This window comes from Mobula hypostoma, chromosome 11 (genome assembly GCF_963921235.1).
Source record: "Mobula hypostoma chromosome 11, sMobHyp1.1, whole genome shotgun sequence".
NCBI lineage: Eukaryota > Metazoa > Chordata > Chondrichthyes > Myliobatiformes > Myliobatidae > Mobula > Mobula hypostoma.
This window is the reverse complement of record NC_086107.1, coordinates 88,694,545-88,715,151: the sequence shown is the minus strand read 5'-3', so window position 1 is coordinate 88,715,151 and position 20,607 is coordinate 88,694,545. Positions and strand designations below refer to the sequence as shown.

Here is a 20,607-nt window from a genome sequence, read left to right as displayed (position 1 = left end):
CCTGCAGTCACCCGGCCATGCTCACTTCTCAACACCAGGTCCTGTACGGCCCCTCCTTTCATTGGACTATCCACATATTGGTTTAAGAACCAACCTGGATAACAAATTCTACCCCATCTAAACCCCTGGATAACAAATTCTACCCCATCTAAACCCTTTACACTAAATAGGTCCTACTTTATATGAGGGAAGTTGAAATCCCCCATTACAACAACCTGATAATTTTCACACATTTCCTGAATCAGATTACATCTCTGTTCCTCAGTGTCCCGGAGGCTATTGGTATAGTACAACACCATCCGCGTGATTGTACCCTTTCTATTCCTGAGTTCTACTCAATGGACTCAGTGTCTGACCCCTCCATTATGTCTGGTCTGAGTGCAACTGTGATATTGTCCTGACTAGCAGCACAACTCCACACTCTGTTTTACTTCCTCCTCTATCTTTTCTAAAATTCAGTACACTAATCACCCATTACAGCCCCTCTCTCAGCAAAGTTTCAGTAATGGTTACAACATTGTAGTTCCATGTACTGATTATTGGCAGGTATGGGATGATAGCATGGATGAATGAGTGGCTGAGGAGACGTTGCAGCGGACAGGGTTTCAAATTATTGGATCATGGCACCGCTGGTAATCTGGAGATTACTACCCTGGACATCCTTCTTGTCAGCCTCTTTCCTTACTCTATATACTCACTGCGTTTCACGTCTTCCCACTTTCTGCCCCTGTCATTGATGCCAATATGCACCATGACATCTGGCTCTTCACCATCCTGCAGCCGCCCCAATACATCCCGGACCCTAGCAGCCAGGATGCAACATAGAATCTCCTTTTCCTTTTGCAGTCAGAGAATCTCCTTTCTGACCCCTATAACTACCTCACTGCCTGATTTCAAGTGTCTTGGCCTACAACATCAATGTTTACTCCTTTCCATAGATGCTGCCTGGCCTGCTGAGTTCCTCCAGCAGTTTCTGTGTGTTGCTTTGATTTCCAGCATCTGCAAATATTCTCTTGCCTGGTAAGCCAAAGCCTTCCCACTCTATCACTAACACACTGCAATTACAGCCACTCTGCTTGACCCGATCTTCCTGTTATCTGCACCTGAGTCGAGGCCTCTTACTGTGCCTGTGAAACCGACAAAGATGGACTTACCGAATCTGTGCCTTTTCTACACAGTCTCTCTCTCTCAACTTCTGTAGGACTACAACAGTCACATTCACCGTAAATGAGCAACTGAAAAAGTATAGTTGAAACTCAGTAGGTTTGTAAAAGATATCGGTTGATAGTTTGTCTCCAGAGATGGAGACAGAGAGATCAAGAATGTGAAGGGAGGTGCCAGAGATGTACTAAGTGAAATTAAGCGCAGGGTGGAAGTTTGAGTCAATATTGATATAATTGATGAGCTCAGCATGGGTAAACAAAGCAGCACCAACACAGTCGTCAATGTTGTGGAGGAAGAGTTGGGGAGTAAAACTGGGCAAGGTTTTGAACATAGACTTTTCTACATAGCCGACAATGGGGCAGGCATAGCTTGGGTCCACACTAGTGCCTATAGCTGCCCCTTGGCTGTAAAGTGGGAGGAACCAAAGAAAAACATTTTCAGGATCTCCGGTAGAGATGTAGAGGCTGGGTTACAATCCATGGTATCGGGGATTGGTTTATACTGTATGATTAACAGACCCTGGTGAGTAAATTAAAGTTTGTGATCTACTCCAGGGTCTCAGGATTGAAATGTAGTTGTTTTCCTGATGTGCTCCATGTCTTGTCTGTTCCGTTCCCTAAGATTCAAACTGTGCGTGATTCCCTTGCTCTGACTTTGTAGATATTTTGGGAAAGCACTGTCAGATGTCAGTACCCAGGGACACTGCTGCCACCAAACAGAAGATGGAGAAACCCTTGCAGCTGGTTTGTAACAAGGATGGAAAGCTACAGCTTAACCCAGAGGCTCTGAAGGTCCTCCAGTCCATCGAGGATCCAATGGTTGTTGTGGCTGTGGTTGGTGCTGCTCGTACAGGGAAGTCCTACCTCATGAACTGTCTCGCAGGAGACAAGAAGGGTAAGGGCAGTGGCTGTAAACTTCCACCTCTAACCTTTCACCTCTGTTTACTATCTGTCTTGCAGAAATTATCCTGAGACCTGGGACACACAGAGCACACTTGCACTGTCAAGCTGTCAGTAGTGGGAGGTGTACTGGAGACATCTATTGGTGTCACGTTAATGTTCCCATCACTGTTTTGGCCAATGGATCCAGAGAGATTGGAGAATTTCAACAGCATGCTTGCTTCATATCTCAGATGCAGAGAGCACACTCGTCTCGTTAAATGCTGTAAAACTGACTCTGCACTGACCATCAATCGTTCTTTTTCATCAATTCTACAAAAATCCCTTTTTTACTTCTTCCTATGGATGCTGCCTGGCCTGCTGCATTCCACCAGCATTTTGTGTGTGTTGCTTGAATTTCCAGCATCTGCGGATTTCCTTGTGTTTCCCTTTTTTTCTTCCCATATTCCCATCAATTCCACGCAAACCCTATCCCACTCAAAAACATGCACATCTTTGGGCTATGAATGTAATAGGTCCACTTTTCTACTAACAAAGTTTACCTCTCCGCCTCTGTGTCTCTCTCCCTCTGCAGGATTCTCAATGGATTCAACTGTCCAGGCTCACACCAAAGGAATCTCGATGTGGTGTAGGTCCCTCCCTCAGAGACCCAATGAGGTCCTCCTGTTGTTGGACACCGAGGGTCTGGGAGATCCTGAGAAGGTCAGTCCCTCTCTCTCAACTATCCCCCTCCTCAGAACAGTGGTTTCATTACCAAATGGGTAACCCACAGATAGAGGAATGATCCACAGACCAGAGTTCAAATCCTATCACAGGCAGTGGGACTTTTAAATGCTGCTTACAATCTAGATTTAAAGTAAAAATTAATTAATTAGTTAATTAATTATGAACAGTCATCACAGGTTCATGCTGAGCTTCAGGGAGGAATTCTGCCATATTTTCCGTTGGAATTATATGACACAAGACTATTACACACGCCAAGCTTCCTATCCCACCCACACCTATTCCCACCCCCATCCTGCCAAATGAAAAGGATGTTAAAGTACCATGACAGTGTGCTCTCCCCCAGCACTGAGTTGGTGAGCACTGGCTGAGACTCCCGTCTGTAAGGCTTCCCTTGTCCATACACCTGTCACCGGTGGCATTGATAGGAAGAATGCTGTGGAGGGAAGCCTCACCCACCAAGCTCTGTAAAAACTGGGATGCTTATTTATTCGACCGATCTCTGAGTGAGAGCTCTCACTAACTGCTCATCTGTTCTACCTGCAGGGAGACATCGACAATGATAATTCCATCTATACACTGGCTATCCTTCTGAGCAGCATTCTCATTTACAATGGGCAAAAACAAATAGACCAGCAATCCCTGCAATACCTACAGTATCCTTCACTGGTGTCTCTCAGCCCCTCCCTTTCAGGGTGATATCTCTGCAGTGACTGGTTCTTCTCTCTCGGGCATAAATGCTGTGACCAGTGTTGCTCAGTCCCATGCTCTTGGGGAGTTATTGTAGTCTGATCAGTTTATCTCAGCACCTGTCTCTCTCAGTTGGATATCAGTGCACGGACTGATGTTTCTCTGCCCCTTTCTTTTGGCATGTATCTGTATGCTGATCAGTGTCTCTCAATTGTAGATTTATTGAGTAATACAGCAAGAAAAGTATCCCTTCAACCATGCATGTCCATACTGACTAAAATGTATTCTCAAGCTGATCCCATTTTCCAACACGTTCCCATAACCCTCTGAATTCTTGTCATCTTCCTACCAGTCCACATACTTAGTAAATGTGTCTAATGTACATGCCTCACCCACTTTCTCCGCTAGCTGGTTCAATATAATCACCACTCTATATGTACAAACGTTTGCATAAATAATTGCATCTCAGTTTCTTATTAATCTTTTCACTCTAACAGTAATACTATATCCTGTAGTTTTCATTCCCCCAGCCTTGCAAACAAAGACCACTGACCCTGTCAATGCCCTTCATGATTTTGTTATTACACCTGTGAGATCACCCCTCAATCTTCTATGCTCCAAAGATTAAAGACCATGATGTCTAACGTCTCATTTCTATGACTCCTGGCAATATCCTTCAAATGTTTCTTTGCTCTCTTTCTGGTTTAATCCAACCCTTGCTACAACCACATGATCAGGACTGTACACAGTACTCCAAGTGTGACTACACCAATGCTCTGTACAATTGTAGTGTAACCACCCATTTCAAACTTAGTCCACTAACAGACCGGTGCTATTCAGTCACTCTCTCTCAGGGGAAAATCTGTACACTGACCAGTGTCACTCATTTCTTCTCTCTCGGGGCAGATCTGTACAGTGACTGGCATTCCTCACCATTTTCCTGCCAACCCTTCATTCCTTTATCCTTGATATCACTCCTAGTTTTGTGACTGAAGTGTCCAAGCGGATCCTGTTGAAGTCCCAGCCCAACGTGTGTGATAGTTGGAACTTTGTCCGTTTCTTCCCTGAATTTGTCTGGGTGATCCGTGATTTGACACTGGATATGCACATTGATGGAAAAGATGTGACTCCGAATGAGTACCTGGAGCACAGTCTGAAACTGGACAGTGAGTATGTGGCAGTGCCAGTCTCTAAGCATATAGAGCGAACCTGGAAAGTGGCCAGAGAAGGGAGGGAGTAGAGTTGAATTCGGTGTGTGAGAGGGTGGTGGAGGAAGGGGGAGCTGGTTACCTTTGATGATCTGTGCACAAACTCTCCAGAGTCTCCCAGCCCCTTCACATCTCTCATTCCCCACTTACTCTGCATTCCCCTGCCCTGTTCACATTCACATTACCTCACAATTCCCTGGAGGGTTACATAATTGGGAGAAATGTAGATAATTCCCAACCATCGACATTGTGTTGGGGTTTCTGTCATGATGACATTGTTACATAAGGCGTTTTAGGGCAGTTCTGGTGTTTAGGTTTTGGAGTTCAATAGAATGTGTTGTGTGGGCACGTGGCCAAGTGGTTAAGGCATTGGACTGGCGACCTGAAGGTCGGGAGTCGAGCCCCAGCCGAGGCAACGTATTGTGTCCTTGAGCAAGGCACTTAATCACACATTGCTCTGTGTTGACACTGGTTCCAAGCTGTATGGGTCCTAATGCCCTTCCCTTGGACAACATTGGTGTCGTGGCGAGGGGAGACTTGCAGCATGGGCAACTGCTGGTCTTCCATACAACCTTGTCCAGGCCTATACCCTGGAGAGTGAAAACTTTGCAGGCGCAGATCCATGGTCTCACAAGACTAACAGATGCCTGAGAAAATGTGTTTCATTTAATGAAGTTTCGTTAAACTTCAAACACCTCACTTTGTTTTGTTTGCGAAAACCTACATCCAATTCACATTACTTCACAATTCCCTGGAATAACCTGATGCCAACGTACAGCGTCCTCTGGTTTGATGGTATAAATACACCACTCCCACCAAACTAACAACTCCTTCTCATCAGAGTTTCCAATGATTGACAGGGTGCCACACTCAATCAATGTGACCCTCAACTACCCTGTATGACACCACTTTCACATCATTCCCCTCCATGACAAGTCACCGATCACCCAATTACAATGCACTTGATGCCCCTCCCACACATCCTGTCCCACAGCATCACATCTTCCAAACTCCTCCCCTCTGTTTCCTTCCTGTCCTTCCCCCTATTCCTCCCCACAGCCCTGTGGTTAACAGTCACCATGTTGGGAATGGGAGAACAGACTCAGTGAGGGTGATTCCTGCCTGATTCCTGGCTCTTTTTTAAAGGTGAGATCAGTGAGCAGGACAAGGAATATAATGAACTCCGCAGGTGTATCCGCAATCATTTTCCCTCACGTTGCTGCTTTGCATTTCCCACTCCCACATTCCGGAGGAAACTCAGGCAGCTCCAGGAACTGGAGGAGAAGGATCTGGATGAGGATTTTGTCAAGGAGCGGCAGAACCTCATCAATTACATTCACACCCACAAGAAAGTCAAGAGAGTTGTTGGAGGTCAGCTGGTCACAGGCAGGAGTGAGTAACCGGGCAAAACCTCACCACCTCTATTCAGTATAACACACTAACCTGGTATGAGAAAATCTGCTAATGCTGGAAGTCCAAAGCAATACACATAAAATACTGGAGGAGCTCAGCATGCCAAGCAGCATCTATGGAAAAGAGTAAACAATCGATGTTTTGTGCCTAGCCCCTTCATCAGGACTGGAAAGGAAGAGGAGATATCAGAATAGGAAGATGGGGGAGGGGGAGGAGGAAGAAGTGCAAGCTGGCAAGTGATAGGTGAAACTGGGGGGGGGGTGGTAAAGTAAGGAGCTGGGATGTTGATTGATGGAAGAGATAATGGGCTGGAGAAGGGGGAATCTGTTAGGAGAGGACAGAAAACCATGGAAAAAAGGGAAGGGGGAGGAGCACCAGATGGAGGTGATGGGCAGGTGAGAAGAGAAGTTGTGAGAGGGAAACAAGAATAGGGAATGGTGAAAGAGATGGAGGTTGTGGCAATTACTGGAAGTACAAGAAATCGATGTTCATGTCATCAGGTTGAGCATCTTCACACCGTCTGCCACAAAAACCAAGATTTCCTGGTGGCCATCCATTTCAATTCTACCTCCTATTCCCTTTCCATCATAGCCTTCTCTACTGGAATGATGAGGCCAGCTTTTATTCGGTTCGGGTGGCCTCCAACCTGATGGCATTTACATAAATTTCTCAAACTTCTTACCTGCCCATCAGCTCCCTCTGTTGCTACTCTCCCCCCCGCTCCCCTTTCTTGCATGGTTTTAAGTCCTCTTCTTTCAGATTCCTCCTACTTCAGCCCTTTATCTCTTTCACCAATGAGCTTCCCAGCTCTTAACGTCACCCCCTCCTCCTCTCCCAGTTTCACCTATCACCTGCCACCTTCGACTTCTTCCTGCCCCCTTCCCAACCTTCTTATTCTGATATGTCCCCTTCCTTTGCATTCCTGATGAAGGGTATTGTCTCAAAATACACACCTGGAATGGGAAAATACAATTGGACTACATGGGAGTGTACACATTGAGATCGAATGGGAAGGTATTGGGATCCCATTGGAAGTGTGTACAATGGAAGTGAATGAGAAGGAGCTGAGATTCCATTGGAAGTGTGTTGAATGGAAGTGAATGGGAATGGGGCTGGGATCCCATTGGAAGTGGTTTGGGAAAGAGTTGGGATCTCATTGGATATGTGTACAACGGGAGTGACTGGAAGGGGCTGAAATCAATTGGAAGTGTGTACAATAGCTGTGAATGTGAAGGGGATGGAATCTCATTAGGAATACAGATGATGGGAATGTGTGGGATGGTGTAGGATACCAGCATGAGTGTAGAGGGTAGGAGTGAATGGAAAGAGATAGAGTCCACTGTGAGTGAATGGAAAAATGGTGGGGTCAAATTGGGAAGATCAACTTTGGTATTGAATGGGAAGGATTGGGAATATTGACTGTGGAATTGAATGGGAAGGGCTAGAGTCCCATTGGGAGCATGGACTGTGGGATTAAATGGGAAAGCGCTGGGGTCCCATTGGGAGTATGAATGATGGGAGAGAATTGGAGGGGGTGGAATCCCATTGGAAGTGAATGAGAATGGGTTGAGTACATTGGGATATGGAGAGTGGGAATTGAGAGTGTGATCAGATCCCCAGGCACTGACCTCCAGAAATATCCCACACAGGATTTGTTGAATTGACCAAGGTGTACGTGGGCATGATGGCGGATGGGGTCCTACCGTGTGTGGAGAACTGTGTCGCCAAATTAGCGGAGGTGGAAAATCAAGCAGCAGTAGATGAAGCCCTGAAATTCTATGATAATGAAATGAGAATAATCTCAGAATCTGGCTGTCTTACTATGAGCAAACTCATCGAGAATTACAATATGAAGAGCAGAGAGGCATTCAATATCTTCCACAAAAGATCTATGAACAACAACAGTGGCAAATACATCCAACGGCTGGAGGTGAGCTTCTAATATGCAATGATTGCCAACTGTCTCATCTCCGAACACCAGTCCCTGGACCCAACCCATACAGACATAGACTGAGAGACAGAGAGCATAGATATCATCCTGAAAGTGAGGGACTGAGGGACACCAGATAGCACTATCCCTCCCTGAGTGAGAGTGGTGAAGACACATCGGTTCGTATACAGATCACTCCTTGTCAGTGTGGAGATCTCTCCCTGAGAGAGAGCAACTCAGAGATATAGTCAGTGTGCAGATCTCCCCTGAGAGAGAGGGACTGAGAGACACTGGTCAGTGTACAATACTTGGTATCCTACTTTACCGTACATCTTTCCTTCAATCCCAGAGGAAGATGCATTACATTTACAAGTCTCTCATGGCCAAGATCAAGGAAACCTCACAAGAGCAATGTAAAGCACACCTAGCAAAAGAAGTGTCATCTATAGAAGAAAACCTGGCATCTAGATATTACCAGAGACCTGGTGGTTTCCAGGAACTGAAGGAGGATCTTGATAAGGCCATCAAGGAGTACGAAAAAAATACCAAGGACGAAATGGAGGTGTGTTCAATATATTACAGCAAGGCATTTACTTTTCAATTTTCAGAGCTTTTCTTTCCTCTGCCTTATATGAATTCAGAAAACTCCCCCCTTTGCCTCCTTCCATTCACCCAACAAATGTGAATTTGATATCCACTCTGACATCTGGAACGGGATTAACTGGGTGGAGTGAATCTGCGATTCACCAGTTATGGCGGGCTCTCGGTGGACTTTCACTGGGTGGAGTTTGTCAGTGATGGGGGTTAGTGCCTCTGGGGTTGTGGGAGGGGATTCTGTGAATAGGAAGAGTGTGTGATGGAGGAGCTATTCATGGGATGCGAGTAGATTCAGTGGGTGGAGAGTCAGTAACAGGGCAGAGTATCCATGGGCTGTGGAAATTATCTTTTAATGGTAGTTTTCAAACACCTTCCAATCTCTCACTTAAAAAAAACCTTCTGCTTCCACTGTGCTTCAGTGGAGAGAGTTCCAAAATCCAGTCATGCACTGAGGGAAAAATGTTTGTCTCATATCTCCGTTGATCAAGCTACCTGTTTATCTAACTCAGCTTTGTGAATCATGACCATCTCCCATACTCTACCCATCCAGTCCATGACTCTTAGTTCTGAGTTTTTCCACAGAAGTGTCTAGCCTCAGCCTTTCCTACCTTCTCTAATAAGGTAATATGTCCTTCCAGGTATCAGTCCAGGAACCCCTCTGAACTGCTTCCAGCATGTAGTGTTAAAGGAGACCTGTTCTGTCCATAATCCAGATGTAATCTCACCAAAACCTGATATAACTGAAGATTTTCCCTTTTACTTTTGTTACACACTCTCTCTCCCACTTACTTGCACACAAACATTTTGTGAACCTTGCACCAGGACACCCAGATCCCTCTACATCTCAGAACTTCACTAGCTCTCCCATTTGGTTAATATGCTTCTATTTATCTTTCTGCTGTAATGGATATTTTGCATTATCCCACATTGTGCTTGATTTGCCAGACCCTTGAACATTCTCAGAACCCATCTCTATTCTTCGTCACCTCTGTGTGTCATTCTTAGAACTTATCCCTGTGTCACTTAAAAAGTTCTGCCTCCATCCAAGACCACAATATAGTCCCCAATCATGGTCTTACCAATTTCCTGTAGATTGGCAAGAGGAGTTTCCTAATTGTGTATCAATCCCCAGCACTAGATGTTTGATGGGGAGAACCTGTCTCTGGTCCCTTGTGGACTGGTGTGTTAGGAGAGATTTGGACATGAATGATTGTATCTTCTCTTCTCTGTAGGGGTGTGCTTTCCTGACCCACTTCCTGGAAGAAGTAAAACCTCATCTAGCCCAAGTACAGAAGATAGACAGCAAGCTGGTACAGGAAGAAAAGCATGTCTCTGGTGAGAAAATAAACAATATGCGCAAGAACTGTAGGATGGTAGGAAGTAGAGGGGTAAAAAGAGGAGGACCTGGTGGGGGAAAGGGGTGGGGATACTGGGAAGCATGGGATACCAGGAGTGAATGGGGAAGGATGGTAGAAGACGAGGAGCAGTAGGACGCAGTGGTGGCATGAAATAATAACATTACAGAGGCAAAGGCAGTAAACACAAACATCCAATGCATGTTAGAATAGATCAGTAGATGTGATGGGGACTTGCTTATTCAGCAGACGGATCAAATTGGTCCAGGCAATCTTGAGGAGGATTACGTAGAATGTATCTGTGATAGCTTTCTGAAACTGTGTGTTACTGAACCTACAAGGGAATGCACTATCTTTTTCTCATCCTGGATAACGAGAGTGGAGAAAGGTCTCGTAGTTAGAGATCATCTTGGAAAGGGTGATCAGAGTATCATTGAATTTCTCATACAAATGGAGGGTCAATAATTTGATCAAAAACCTGGTGTATGGTGCTGAAACAAGAGAGAATACAATGGGATGAGAGGGGATTTGGATAATGTAGATTAGAAACACAGGCTACATGGTGGGACAGTGGCTGCAGGAGTGGGACCCAAGTATTTACACTGATCATGGCTGTGGCTGATGGGGTGGGCAAAAGCTGTGGGACACTGACGCCTCTCATGGGGCAAAATAACGGTGCTCCAGTGGCTGGGGGACCTCCCGGTGATGATGTTGGAGCAGTGAATGGGGTAACAAGGAACACGGACTGTGAAGAATGTGTTTCCTGTTCAGATTCCAGGGTAGGCCAAGAGTTGCCCATTTCTTAATGGGGAATATTTTCCCTGGACTTGTTTACCAGGGTGCAGAGACCGTGCAAAGGGTTGCAGTGAGAAGACTTGCTCCTCTCTACCTCAGGACGTGGCTCTGTATGGACTCAGTGCCAGGAACAATGAGGCCATCCTTTACTCTGATACCTGACGTGGAGAAGGTCCCTCCCCTCTGGTCACTACAAGATCAGATTCCCCTGAGGTGTCTGAGGATTCCTCCACCACTGATCCTGGGGTTAGGATTGTGTCGGCGATGGAACAAGCTGGTGGGTTTGGGAGACTTACTGCAGAGAGAGGAATGCACGTGTTAGTATGAATGGCTTCTGCCGGGAGGGGAACAGGTACTTCTGGTAGTTGGAGGTGTTGGTGTCCATTGACAGAAGATGGACTGCCATGCGTCTTGTACAATGATTCCTCTCATCCTAGTTCCTGGAATAAGTCTCCGCTGGCTAGGTTGGAAATGGCATAGCTCATGAGGTGTGTCTATACCATTCTCCAATACACCTGATGCTGTGCTCAGACCACCACCTGTTGTGGGCAGAGCTCATTTTATCAGACATGTGGGCAGGGTCCACATATTGGCTATTTAACAGGCTGGAGAACAGCCCATTTCCAGGATTTGTTCTGACTTAAGAGGGAGACCAGGGAAGTTTCCCCTCCCCAAGGTTCATGAGCAAAGCTCACACTAGTCACCTCTGTTAGGAGTATATCTGGGGGCCGACCAAGGAGTACAGAAAATTAAGAGGACAGAGATGAAACTTTAAAAATGTTTTTGTTGATTGCGTGTATATTTGTAAAGAATAATCTGAGAAATTTCTAAAAATGATTGTTAAAAACCAAACAGTTTGAACACTGATGTCCTTCTTCAAAGAAAGGGATTTCCCTCCCTCCATTATTGATGCAGACCTCACCCACATCTCTACCATTTCCAGATTATCCACACTTACCCCATCTTCCTGCAATCTTAACAGTGATAGAGTTCCTCTTGTCCTTACCCACCACCCCAGGAGTCTCTGCATCCTCTGCAACTTCCACCATCTCCAATAAGATCCTACCACTAAACACATCTTTACATCCCTCTCCCTCTGCTTTCTGCAGGGATCACTCCCACCACAATTCATCCATTCATCCCCATGACCCCCCAAATATCACCCTCCCAGCACTTATCCTTGCAAGCAGCCCAAGTGCTACACTTGCCCATACGCCTCCTCCATCTCATTCTGGGCCCCAAACAGTCCTTCCAGGTGAGACAACACTACACCTGTGCATCTGCTACAGGTGTGTATTGTTTTGGCTCCTGATGCTGCCTCATTTACATTGGTGAGACCCATCATAAATTGGGGAACCACTTTGTCAATCACCACTGCACCATCCACCTCAAGCAGGACTTCCCGCTGGCCAAACATTTTAATTCCGATTCCCATTCCTGTACTGACATGTTGGTCCATGGCCTCCTCGTGATAAGAAGAGGCCAGGCCACCTTCAGGGTGCAGGAACAATACCTTACATCATGTCTGGTAAGCCTCCAACCTGGTGGTATGAATATCCATTTGTCCTCCTGATAAACATACATCCCCCCCCCCACCCACTCTGACTTTTTACTTCTCTCACCTGCCGATTACTACCCCAAGTTCCATCCTCCTTCCCTTTCTCCTATTGGCCAATCAGTTTGCTTCCTCTCCAGCCTTTGACCTTTCCCACCCACCTGGAGTCACCTATCACCTTCCAGCTAGTATCTTTCCCCTCCCCCACCTTTATATTCTGGCATCTTCTCCCTTCCTGCTCAGTCCTGAAATCGGGACTCTGGTGAAACATTGACTGTATTAATTTCCATAGATGCTGTCTGACCTGCTGAGTTCCTCCAGCATTGTGTGTGTTGTCTTAGGCTGAACAGTGAATGAATCGCCTTCTGAAAGTCCTGTCACACACATCTCAAGAAATTACCCCTTCACCGCTCTGCACAGACTAATCAATTCATCCTCTGCCCCTTTTGTCAGCTTTGGAAGAGGAGCTCTCAAGGGTGAAACAGGAGATGGAGAAGATGAAGCAGGAGAGGAAGGCCGCTGAGGAACACAGGAATAAGGAGATCAAGGAGCAGAACAGGAAAATGTTTGAGAAGGGTAAAAAGTGCAGTGCAGAGGAACTGAAGGAAGCCATGGAGCATATGAGGAGTGAGATGGAGAAATACAAAGTCGAGGGCAGGGAGGAGGATGTGGAAAGGGCTCGGCGGAGGTATGAGTACCTGAAGAAGAAATATGAAGAGCCAACAGAATGGAGCTTCATGAAATTTATAAGGGAGCATGCTCCTGAGATTAATGTTGTTCTGATAATTGTGATGGTCACTGTGGTAGAATACAAAAAAGGTGTTGCCATAAAAGATGCGTACATTTAGAAATGTGTCCACAGCACAAAACCTATGACATCTCTAACAGCTTCCAACATCTCACCCCCCTTCCCCCAAGTCTGATCAATGAACTAGACCCCAAATATTGTCCACCCACACACCCAATCATCAGCCTGATCTTGGGGTGCATACACTGGAACATTTGAAGCAGGGTCAGGAATTTCCCTCCAGTTTATCCAGATTCCAGCTGGTGAATCTCAGAACCCCAGGGATGTGAATAAGATCATTTCCCTATGACCCAGTGTAATATGACCCACTCACTAAATCTTCTACCACAGTCCATGGACACCCCCCCTCACTCTCTAAATCTCCTCTCACAGCCCAGACACTCTCCCCCATCACCGAATCCATTCTCACAGCCACAGACACTTGCCCCCAGGACTAATTATTCCCACTCACTGAATCCCCTCCCAGAGCCCCAATCTCCCCAATCAGCAATGTCCCTCCCCATCAAATCCCCTTTCACAATCCATGGACATTCTCCTCCATCACCAACTGTCCCCACCCACTGAACCCCCTCCCACAGCCCATGGATGCTCTTCCCAATCACTCTCCCACCATCCACCAGATTCCTACAGCCCACAAACACTCTCTCCAATTACCAACTACCACACCCCACAGGATTGCCTTGCATGTTCAATGTATGGTCTCTATCATCACCAATCTCACCCAACAACTCAGTTTTTCCCCTCCCACAGCTGATGGACACTCTCCAATAACCTGCCCTCCCCACCTACTGAATTCCACCCCACAATCTCAGACTGTCTTCCTCATCACCAACTCTCTCACCTACTGAATTCCCTAACACAGCCCACAGACTCTTCCCAATTATCATCTCTCCCCACCCACTAAATCCTCTCCTGCAGGTCACGGACATTCTTGCCTCCCATTGAATTCCACCCCCCCCCATAGCCCATGAACACTCTCCCCACCCATTGACTCCTTTCCACAGGTCACGGACATTCACTCCCAACCACTGAATTCCCTCCCGCAGCCCAAAGACACTCTCCCCAACCCATTTAATTCTCTCCCACAGCTCATGGACATTTTCCCCCCAACACTTCACCCACCCCTTGTCACCCACTGAATCCTCTATTTTGCATTCAATACAGTGCTTGAGAAACATGCTACACAATAATTTTGCCTGATAGCTTTTCTTGATCAATCAAGATTAGATCTAACATGTCAAACATTTAGCATGAAGTTTCAAACAATTCTGGTTACTTTTTAGTTTCACAATTTCCACTTGTGTTCATACATTACCTGCTCCAGGTGAACATATTTAGATTCAATGCAGTGAGTTCTTCTCCAAGACAGTGTTGAGGACATCTCTTCTGCAATTTTTGAGGACATCTCTTTCTGCACGTTTCTCAAGCACTGTATTGACTGTAAAATAGAGGATTCAGTGGGTGACGAGGGGTGGGGGAAGTGTTGGGGGGAAAATTTTTGGAGTTACCACTACCAAGTATCTTCTGACGCTCCACTTTATGCATTCCCACATATAGGTTCCAAACTCCACCTAGTTTCTGGAAGCTCGTTATAAATTTACCTATCTAGTCCTTAGCTATCCAAGTACAAGTTTTTATTTAAATCCACTCAAATACCTGTCCACACTGTACCACAATTATATGAACCATCAGTTGTTTAGTTGTAAGAGGGCCTGTTTATCCTTGGACAATTCATCAAACTCTCCCTGGCACAAAATGTCAGCTCCCACATCCTCCTTATCAGCTGGTTCAGTGTTCTGGGTCAGCAGTCAGCTCTATTCAATACTGACCCTGTGTTCATAATGTGGCCTTCCTCCACTCTGCTCTGTGTTCTGTGGATCTCTCTCACCAGCAGAGTTTCCACCCAGAGGCTGATAGGAACTTGTCATCTCCCTCTGGCTGTTACATTCCCAACGTCAGATCTACAAATCGTTTTGGCAGTTGAAACAGATCATATATGGGTGAAAGACAATGTTTTAAAGATATTGCAAGATGAGGGGTTTAAAATCAGTCTACACAAGGCTCAGATAAGAAACCAAGCCATATCGTACCTAGGCTACATGATTTCCCATAGGAGGAAGGAAATGTCAGATGACAGACATCCTGCAATCAGCTTCATGCCCTGCCCAGTAAACGTAAGGAGATCACGGGGAGTGGGATCTATTCAATTAATGCTGTAGTTTCATACCAGAATTCTCAGCACTGGTGGCACTGATAGAGGCCTTAATTCAAGGAGGGCATCTCCCCCTGCATGGAATTGAGATGAGTACCAGATGACGAAGAAGTTTTTACTAACATCATGAAAGCCCTGGTCTCTGCACCTGCACTAGTGTTACCAGATGTAGCTTGTCCCTTTCACCTATATTATAAGACCATAAGACCATAAGATATAGGAGCAGAAGTAGGCCATTCATCCCATTGAGTCTGCTCTGCCATTCAATCATGGGCTGATCCAATTCTTCCAGTCATCCCCACTCCCCTGCCTTCTCACCATGCCTTTTGATGCCCTGACTAATCAAGAACCTATCTATCTCTGCCTTAAATGCACCTAATGACTTGGCCTCCACAGCCACTGCTGAAGCAAATTCCACAGATTTACCAGCTGCTGACTAAAGTAATTTCTCTGCACCTCTGTTCTAAATGGACGTCATTCAGTCCTGAATTCGTGCCCTCTTGTCCTAGACTCCCCTGCCATGGGAAATATCTTTGCCATATCTAATCTGTTCAGTCCTTGTAACATTCAGAATGTTTCTTTGAGATCCCCCCTCATTCTCCTGAACTCCAGGGAATACAGCCCAAGTGCTGCCAGACGTTCCTCATATGGTAACCCTTACATTCCTGGAATCATTCTCGTGAATTTTCTCTGAATCCTCTCCAATGTCAGTATATCCTTTCTAAAATAAGAAGCCCAAAACTGCATATAGTACTCCAAGTGTGGTCTCATGAGTGCCTTATAGAGCCTCAACATCACATCCCTGCTCTTATGTTCACCATAAGACTCATATTATGTTCATCCCTGCTCTTATGTTCTAGGTTCACCAGATTAATTCCTGGGATGGCAGGGCTTTCATATAATGAAAGACTAGATCGACTAGGCTTATACTCGTTGGAATTTAGAAGATTGAGGGGGGATCTGATTGAAACATATAAAGTCCTAAAGGGATTAGACAGGCTAGATGCAGGAAGATTGTTCCCCTTGTTGGGGAAGTCCAGTACGAGGGGTCACAGTTTGAGGATAAAGGGGAAGCCTTTTAGGACCGAGATGAGGAAAAATTTCTTCACACAGAGAGTGGTGAATCTGTGGAATTCTCTGCCACAGGAAATAGTTCAGGCCAGATCATTGGCTATATTTAAGAGGGAGTTAGATATGGCCCTTGTAGCTAAAGGGATCAGGGGGGTATGGAGAGAAGGCTGGTACAGGGTTGTCAGTTGGATGATCAGCCATGATCATACTGAATGGCGGTGCAGGCTGGAAGGGCTGAATAGCCTACTCCGGCACCTAATTTCTATGTTTCTGTGTTCTGAACCTCGAGAAATGAATGCCAGCATTGCAGTAATTACAACACTGTGGTGGTGCAGGACCTTGGGGACACAAGACGACCAGTGCCATATTATTCAATGAAATAGACAGTCATTGTAGCAGAATTTCCCCGCTGCGTAACAGCTCTTGACTGTGCAAGGAGGGCAGTATGAGTAAGTAAACTTGTTGTGTTGATGGGACAACTCATGCTACATACTCCCCATCACATAGTAGAGCACCAGAATACAGGGCGGCTGAGAACAGTCACTGACAACAAAAGGGCAGCTTGAAAAACAATTGTCATCCTTACTGACAAGTCAGTGAGAATAGTAATGGACACCGGAATGAACCCAGCAAGAACCTTCCTAACAGAAGGGGAGGCACATGAGTGTCAAATGGAAATAGAACTGGAAGAAGGTATTGGTGTAAAAAAAATACATCTGGAATGGGAAACAAAGGAATTTTTTAAGAAAAATATAAAGAGCTAGGTGTAGGAATATTGCCAGGAGTTTCCTTAGCTCATGTGATGGAACTGCTGGCCCTGATAGTATCACTTTAACTTCACTACTATTGATTGGCACCTGATTAGTTCCAAGGGTTTAGATGGGGCAGAGTTTGTTCAGTGTGTCCAGGACGGATTCCTGTCACAGTATGTGGACAGGCCGACTGGGGAGAATGCCATACTAGATCTCGTACTAGGTGATGAACCGGGTCAGGTCACAGATCTCTCACTGGGTGAGCATCTGGGGGACAGTGACCACTGCTCCCTGGCCTTTAGCATGGAAAAGGATAGAATCAGAGGACAGGAAAATTTTTAATTGAGGAAGGGCAAATTATGAGGCTATAAGGCTAGAACTTGTGGGTGTGAATTGGGATGATGTTTTTGCAGGAAATGTGCTATGGACATGTGGTCGATGTTTAGAGATCTCTTGCAGGATGTTAGGGATAAATTTGGCTGCTGAGGAACATAAAGAATGGTAGGGTGAAGCAACTATGGGTGACAAGTGAGGTGGAAAATCTAGTCAAGTGGAAGAAGGCAGCATACATGAGGTTTAGGAAGCAAGGATCAGATGGGTCTATTGAGGAATATAGGGAAGCAAGAAAGAAGCTTAAGAAGGGGCTGAGAAGAGCAAGAAGGGGACATGAGAAGGCCTTGGCGAGTAGGGTAAAGGAAAACCCCAAGGCATTCTTCAATTATGTGAAGAAAAAAAGGATGACAGGAGTGAAGGTAGGACCAAATAGGGATAAAGGTAGGAAGATGTGCCTGGAGGCTGTGGAAGTGAGCGAGGTCCTCAATGAATACTTCTTTTCGGTATTTACCAATGAGAGGGAACTTGATGATGGTGAGGACAATATGAGTGAGGTCAGTATGAGTGAGGTTGGTGTTGATATTAAGGGAGAGGAGGTGTTGAAATTGTTAAAATACATTAGGACGGATAAGTCCCCGGGGCCTGACGGAATATTCCCCAGGCTGCTCCACGAGGAGAGGGAGGAGATTGCTGAGCCTCTGGCTAGGATCTTTATGTCCTCGTTGTCCACGGGAATGGTACCAGAGGATTGGAGGGAGGCGAATGTTGTTCCCTTGTTCAAAAAAGGTAGTAGGGATAGTCCGGGTAATTATAACACAGTGAGCCTTACATCTGTGGTGGGAAAGCCGTTGGAAAAGGTTCTTAGAGATAGGATCTATGGGCATTTAGAGAGTCATGGTCTGATTAGGGACAGTCAACATGGCTTTGTGAAGGGCAGATCGTGTCTAGCAAGCCTGATAGAGTTTTTTGAGGTGACCAGGCATATAGATGAGGGTAGTGCAGTGGATATGATCTATATGGATTTTAGTAAGGCATTTGACAAGGTTCCACATGGTAGGCTTATTCAGAAAGTCAGAAGACATGGGATGCAGGGAGGTTTCGTCAGGTGGATTCAGAATTGGCTTGCCTGCAGAGGATTGTGACTAGTGGTGTCCCACAAGGATCTGTTCTGGGACCTCTTCGTGATTTTTATTAACGACCTGGATGTGGGGGTGGAAGAGTGGGTTGGCAAGTTTGCAGACGACACAAAGGTTGGTGGTGTTGTAGATAGTGTAGAGGATTGTCGAAGATTGCAGAGAGACACTGATAGGATGCAGAAGTGGGCTGAGAAGTGGCAAGATGGAGTTCAACCCGGAGAAGTGTGAGGTGGTACACTTTGGAAGAACAAACTCCAAGGCAGAGTACAAAGTAAATGGCAGGATACCTGGTAGTGTGAAGTAGCATAGGGATCTGGGGGTACATGTCCACAGATCCCTGAAAGTTGCCTCATAGGTAGTTAGGGTAGTTAAGAAAGCTTACGGGGTGTTAGCTTTCATAAGTCGAGGGATAGAGTTTAAGAGTCGCGATGATGCAGCTCTACAAAACTCTGGTTAGGCCACACTTGGAGTACTGTGTCCACTTCTGATCGTCTCACTATAGGAAGGATGTGGAAGCATTGGAAAGGATACAGAGGAGATTTACCAGAATGCTGCCTGGTTTAGAGTGTATGCATTATGATCAGAGATTAAGGGAGCTAGGGCTTTACTCTTTGAGAGGAGAGAAGGAGGATGAGAGAAGAGAAGGAGGATGAGAGGAGACATGATAGAGGTGTACAAGATAATAAGAGGAATAGATAGAGTGGACAGCCAGCGCCTCTTCCCCAGGGCACCACTGCTCAATACAAGAGGACATGGCTTTAAGGTAGGGGGTGGGAAGTTCAAGGGGGATATTAGAGGAAGGTTTTTTTTACTCAGAGTGTGGTTGGTGCATGGAATGCACTGCCTGGGTCAGTGGTGAAGGCAGATACACTAGTGAAACTTAAGAGACTACTAGACAGGTATATGGAGGAATTTAAGGTTGGGGGTTATATGGGAGGCAGGGTTTGAGGGTCGGCACAACATTGTGGGCCGAAGGGCCTGTACTGTACTATTCTATATATTGTCTATTCTACTACACTACAGTAAGGTGAGACAAGTAAATATATACACAGACAGTAGGTATTCCTTCGGGGTGGTGCATGATTATCTGATGGCTTGGACACGATGAGGATTTGTAACCTCAACAGGAGCAGTTATTCAGCATAGGTACAAGAACTGCTGGAAGCAGTGAGGCTGCCAGCAGAGTTTGAACTGATTAAAGGGTCACCAGAAAGGGGAGAGTAAGGAGCAGAAAGGAAATGAGTGGGCAGACATCAGTGTGAAGTGGGCAGCAGATGAACAAGAAGTAGCTGAAATATCTAGGGTGCAGGAAGAAACTGAGCAGTGAAGGCAGAGGAGAAAGGGAGTAAAGGAGTGTCTGGATGGGAGCTGGACTCACGGGAAGCAGGAGTCGCTGTGGCAGATACTACTGGAGTTATATCATAGGGCAATGCATCAGAGAAGGCAGAGCAGGATCATGATCCTCATGCAGGACTAGTGTTGGCCAGGGATGGGTGGGGATGTTGAGAAATTCTGTCACTGTTGTATACGTGTGCCCAGCATAACCCTGAGAAGAGCATAAAATGAGGCTGGGAAATCAGCAAGTGCCGAGAGGAGTAAGTACATCTCGAGTATAAAGGTGATAGATTTTTCAAAGGTGCCCTCGTGTCATTGAATCAACTGAATCTGTTCAATTTCTCTTGTCTCTCATGGGCTTTGTTATTTTGTCTGTATCATTGGTTAAATTTAAAAATGATTAATCGTGAAGAATCAATGAATCAAAGTTTCTTGCTCATTCCTGACCTAAAAGAACCAGGGATCAAAAATTACAGAGATCCAACAATACTGATACTTTTCATCTGAGATTACCCCAATTATGATTCTTTGACGTTTACTAATACTCTATGGAGCCTACAAATGCAATTGTACTGTTAATAAAGTCTCTGACACACACGTATATGTTTTTTTTTATTATAAACACATCAGA

At 45.7% G+C, this 20,607-nt stretch overlaps 1 protein-coding gene across 1 annotated transcript in view; it reads left to right on the top strand.

Moving 5' to 3' along the window:
• The first annotated feature begins 1,832 nt into the window (after positions 1-1,832).
• The window catches only part of LOC134353497 (guanylate-binding protein 1-like), a 36,701-nt gene continuing 17,926 nt past the window's right edge, over positions 1,833-20,607 (top strand). Inside the window, exons 1-9 of the mRNA XM_063061499.1 lie at positions 1,833-2,058; positions 2,638-2,765; positions 3,333-3,442; positions 4,458-4,642; positions 5,831-6,076; positions 7,747-8,027; positions 8,377-8,589; positions 9,857-9,959; positions 12,783-13,148. Coding sequence (XP_062917569.1) covers positions 1,848-2,058; positions 2,638-2,765; positions 3,333-3,442; positions 4,458-4,642; positions 5,831-6,076; positions 7,747-8,027; positions 8,377-8,589; positions 9,857-9,959; positions 12,783-13,148 — 1,843 coding nt within the window. The 5' untranslated portion in view covers positions 1,833-1,847. The remainder of the gene's footprint in view (positions 2,059-2,637; positions 2,766-3,332; positions 3,443-4,457; positions 4,643-5,830; positions 6,077-7,746; positions 8,028-8,376; positions 8,590-9,856; positions 9,960-12,782; positions 13,149-20,607) is intronic.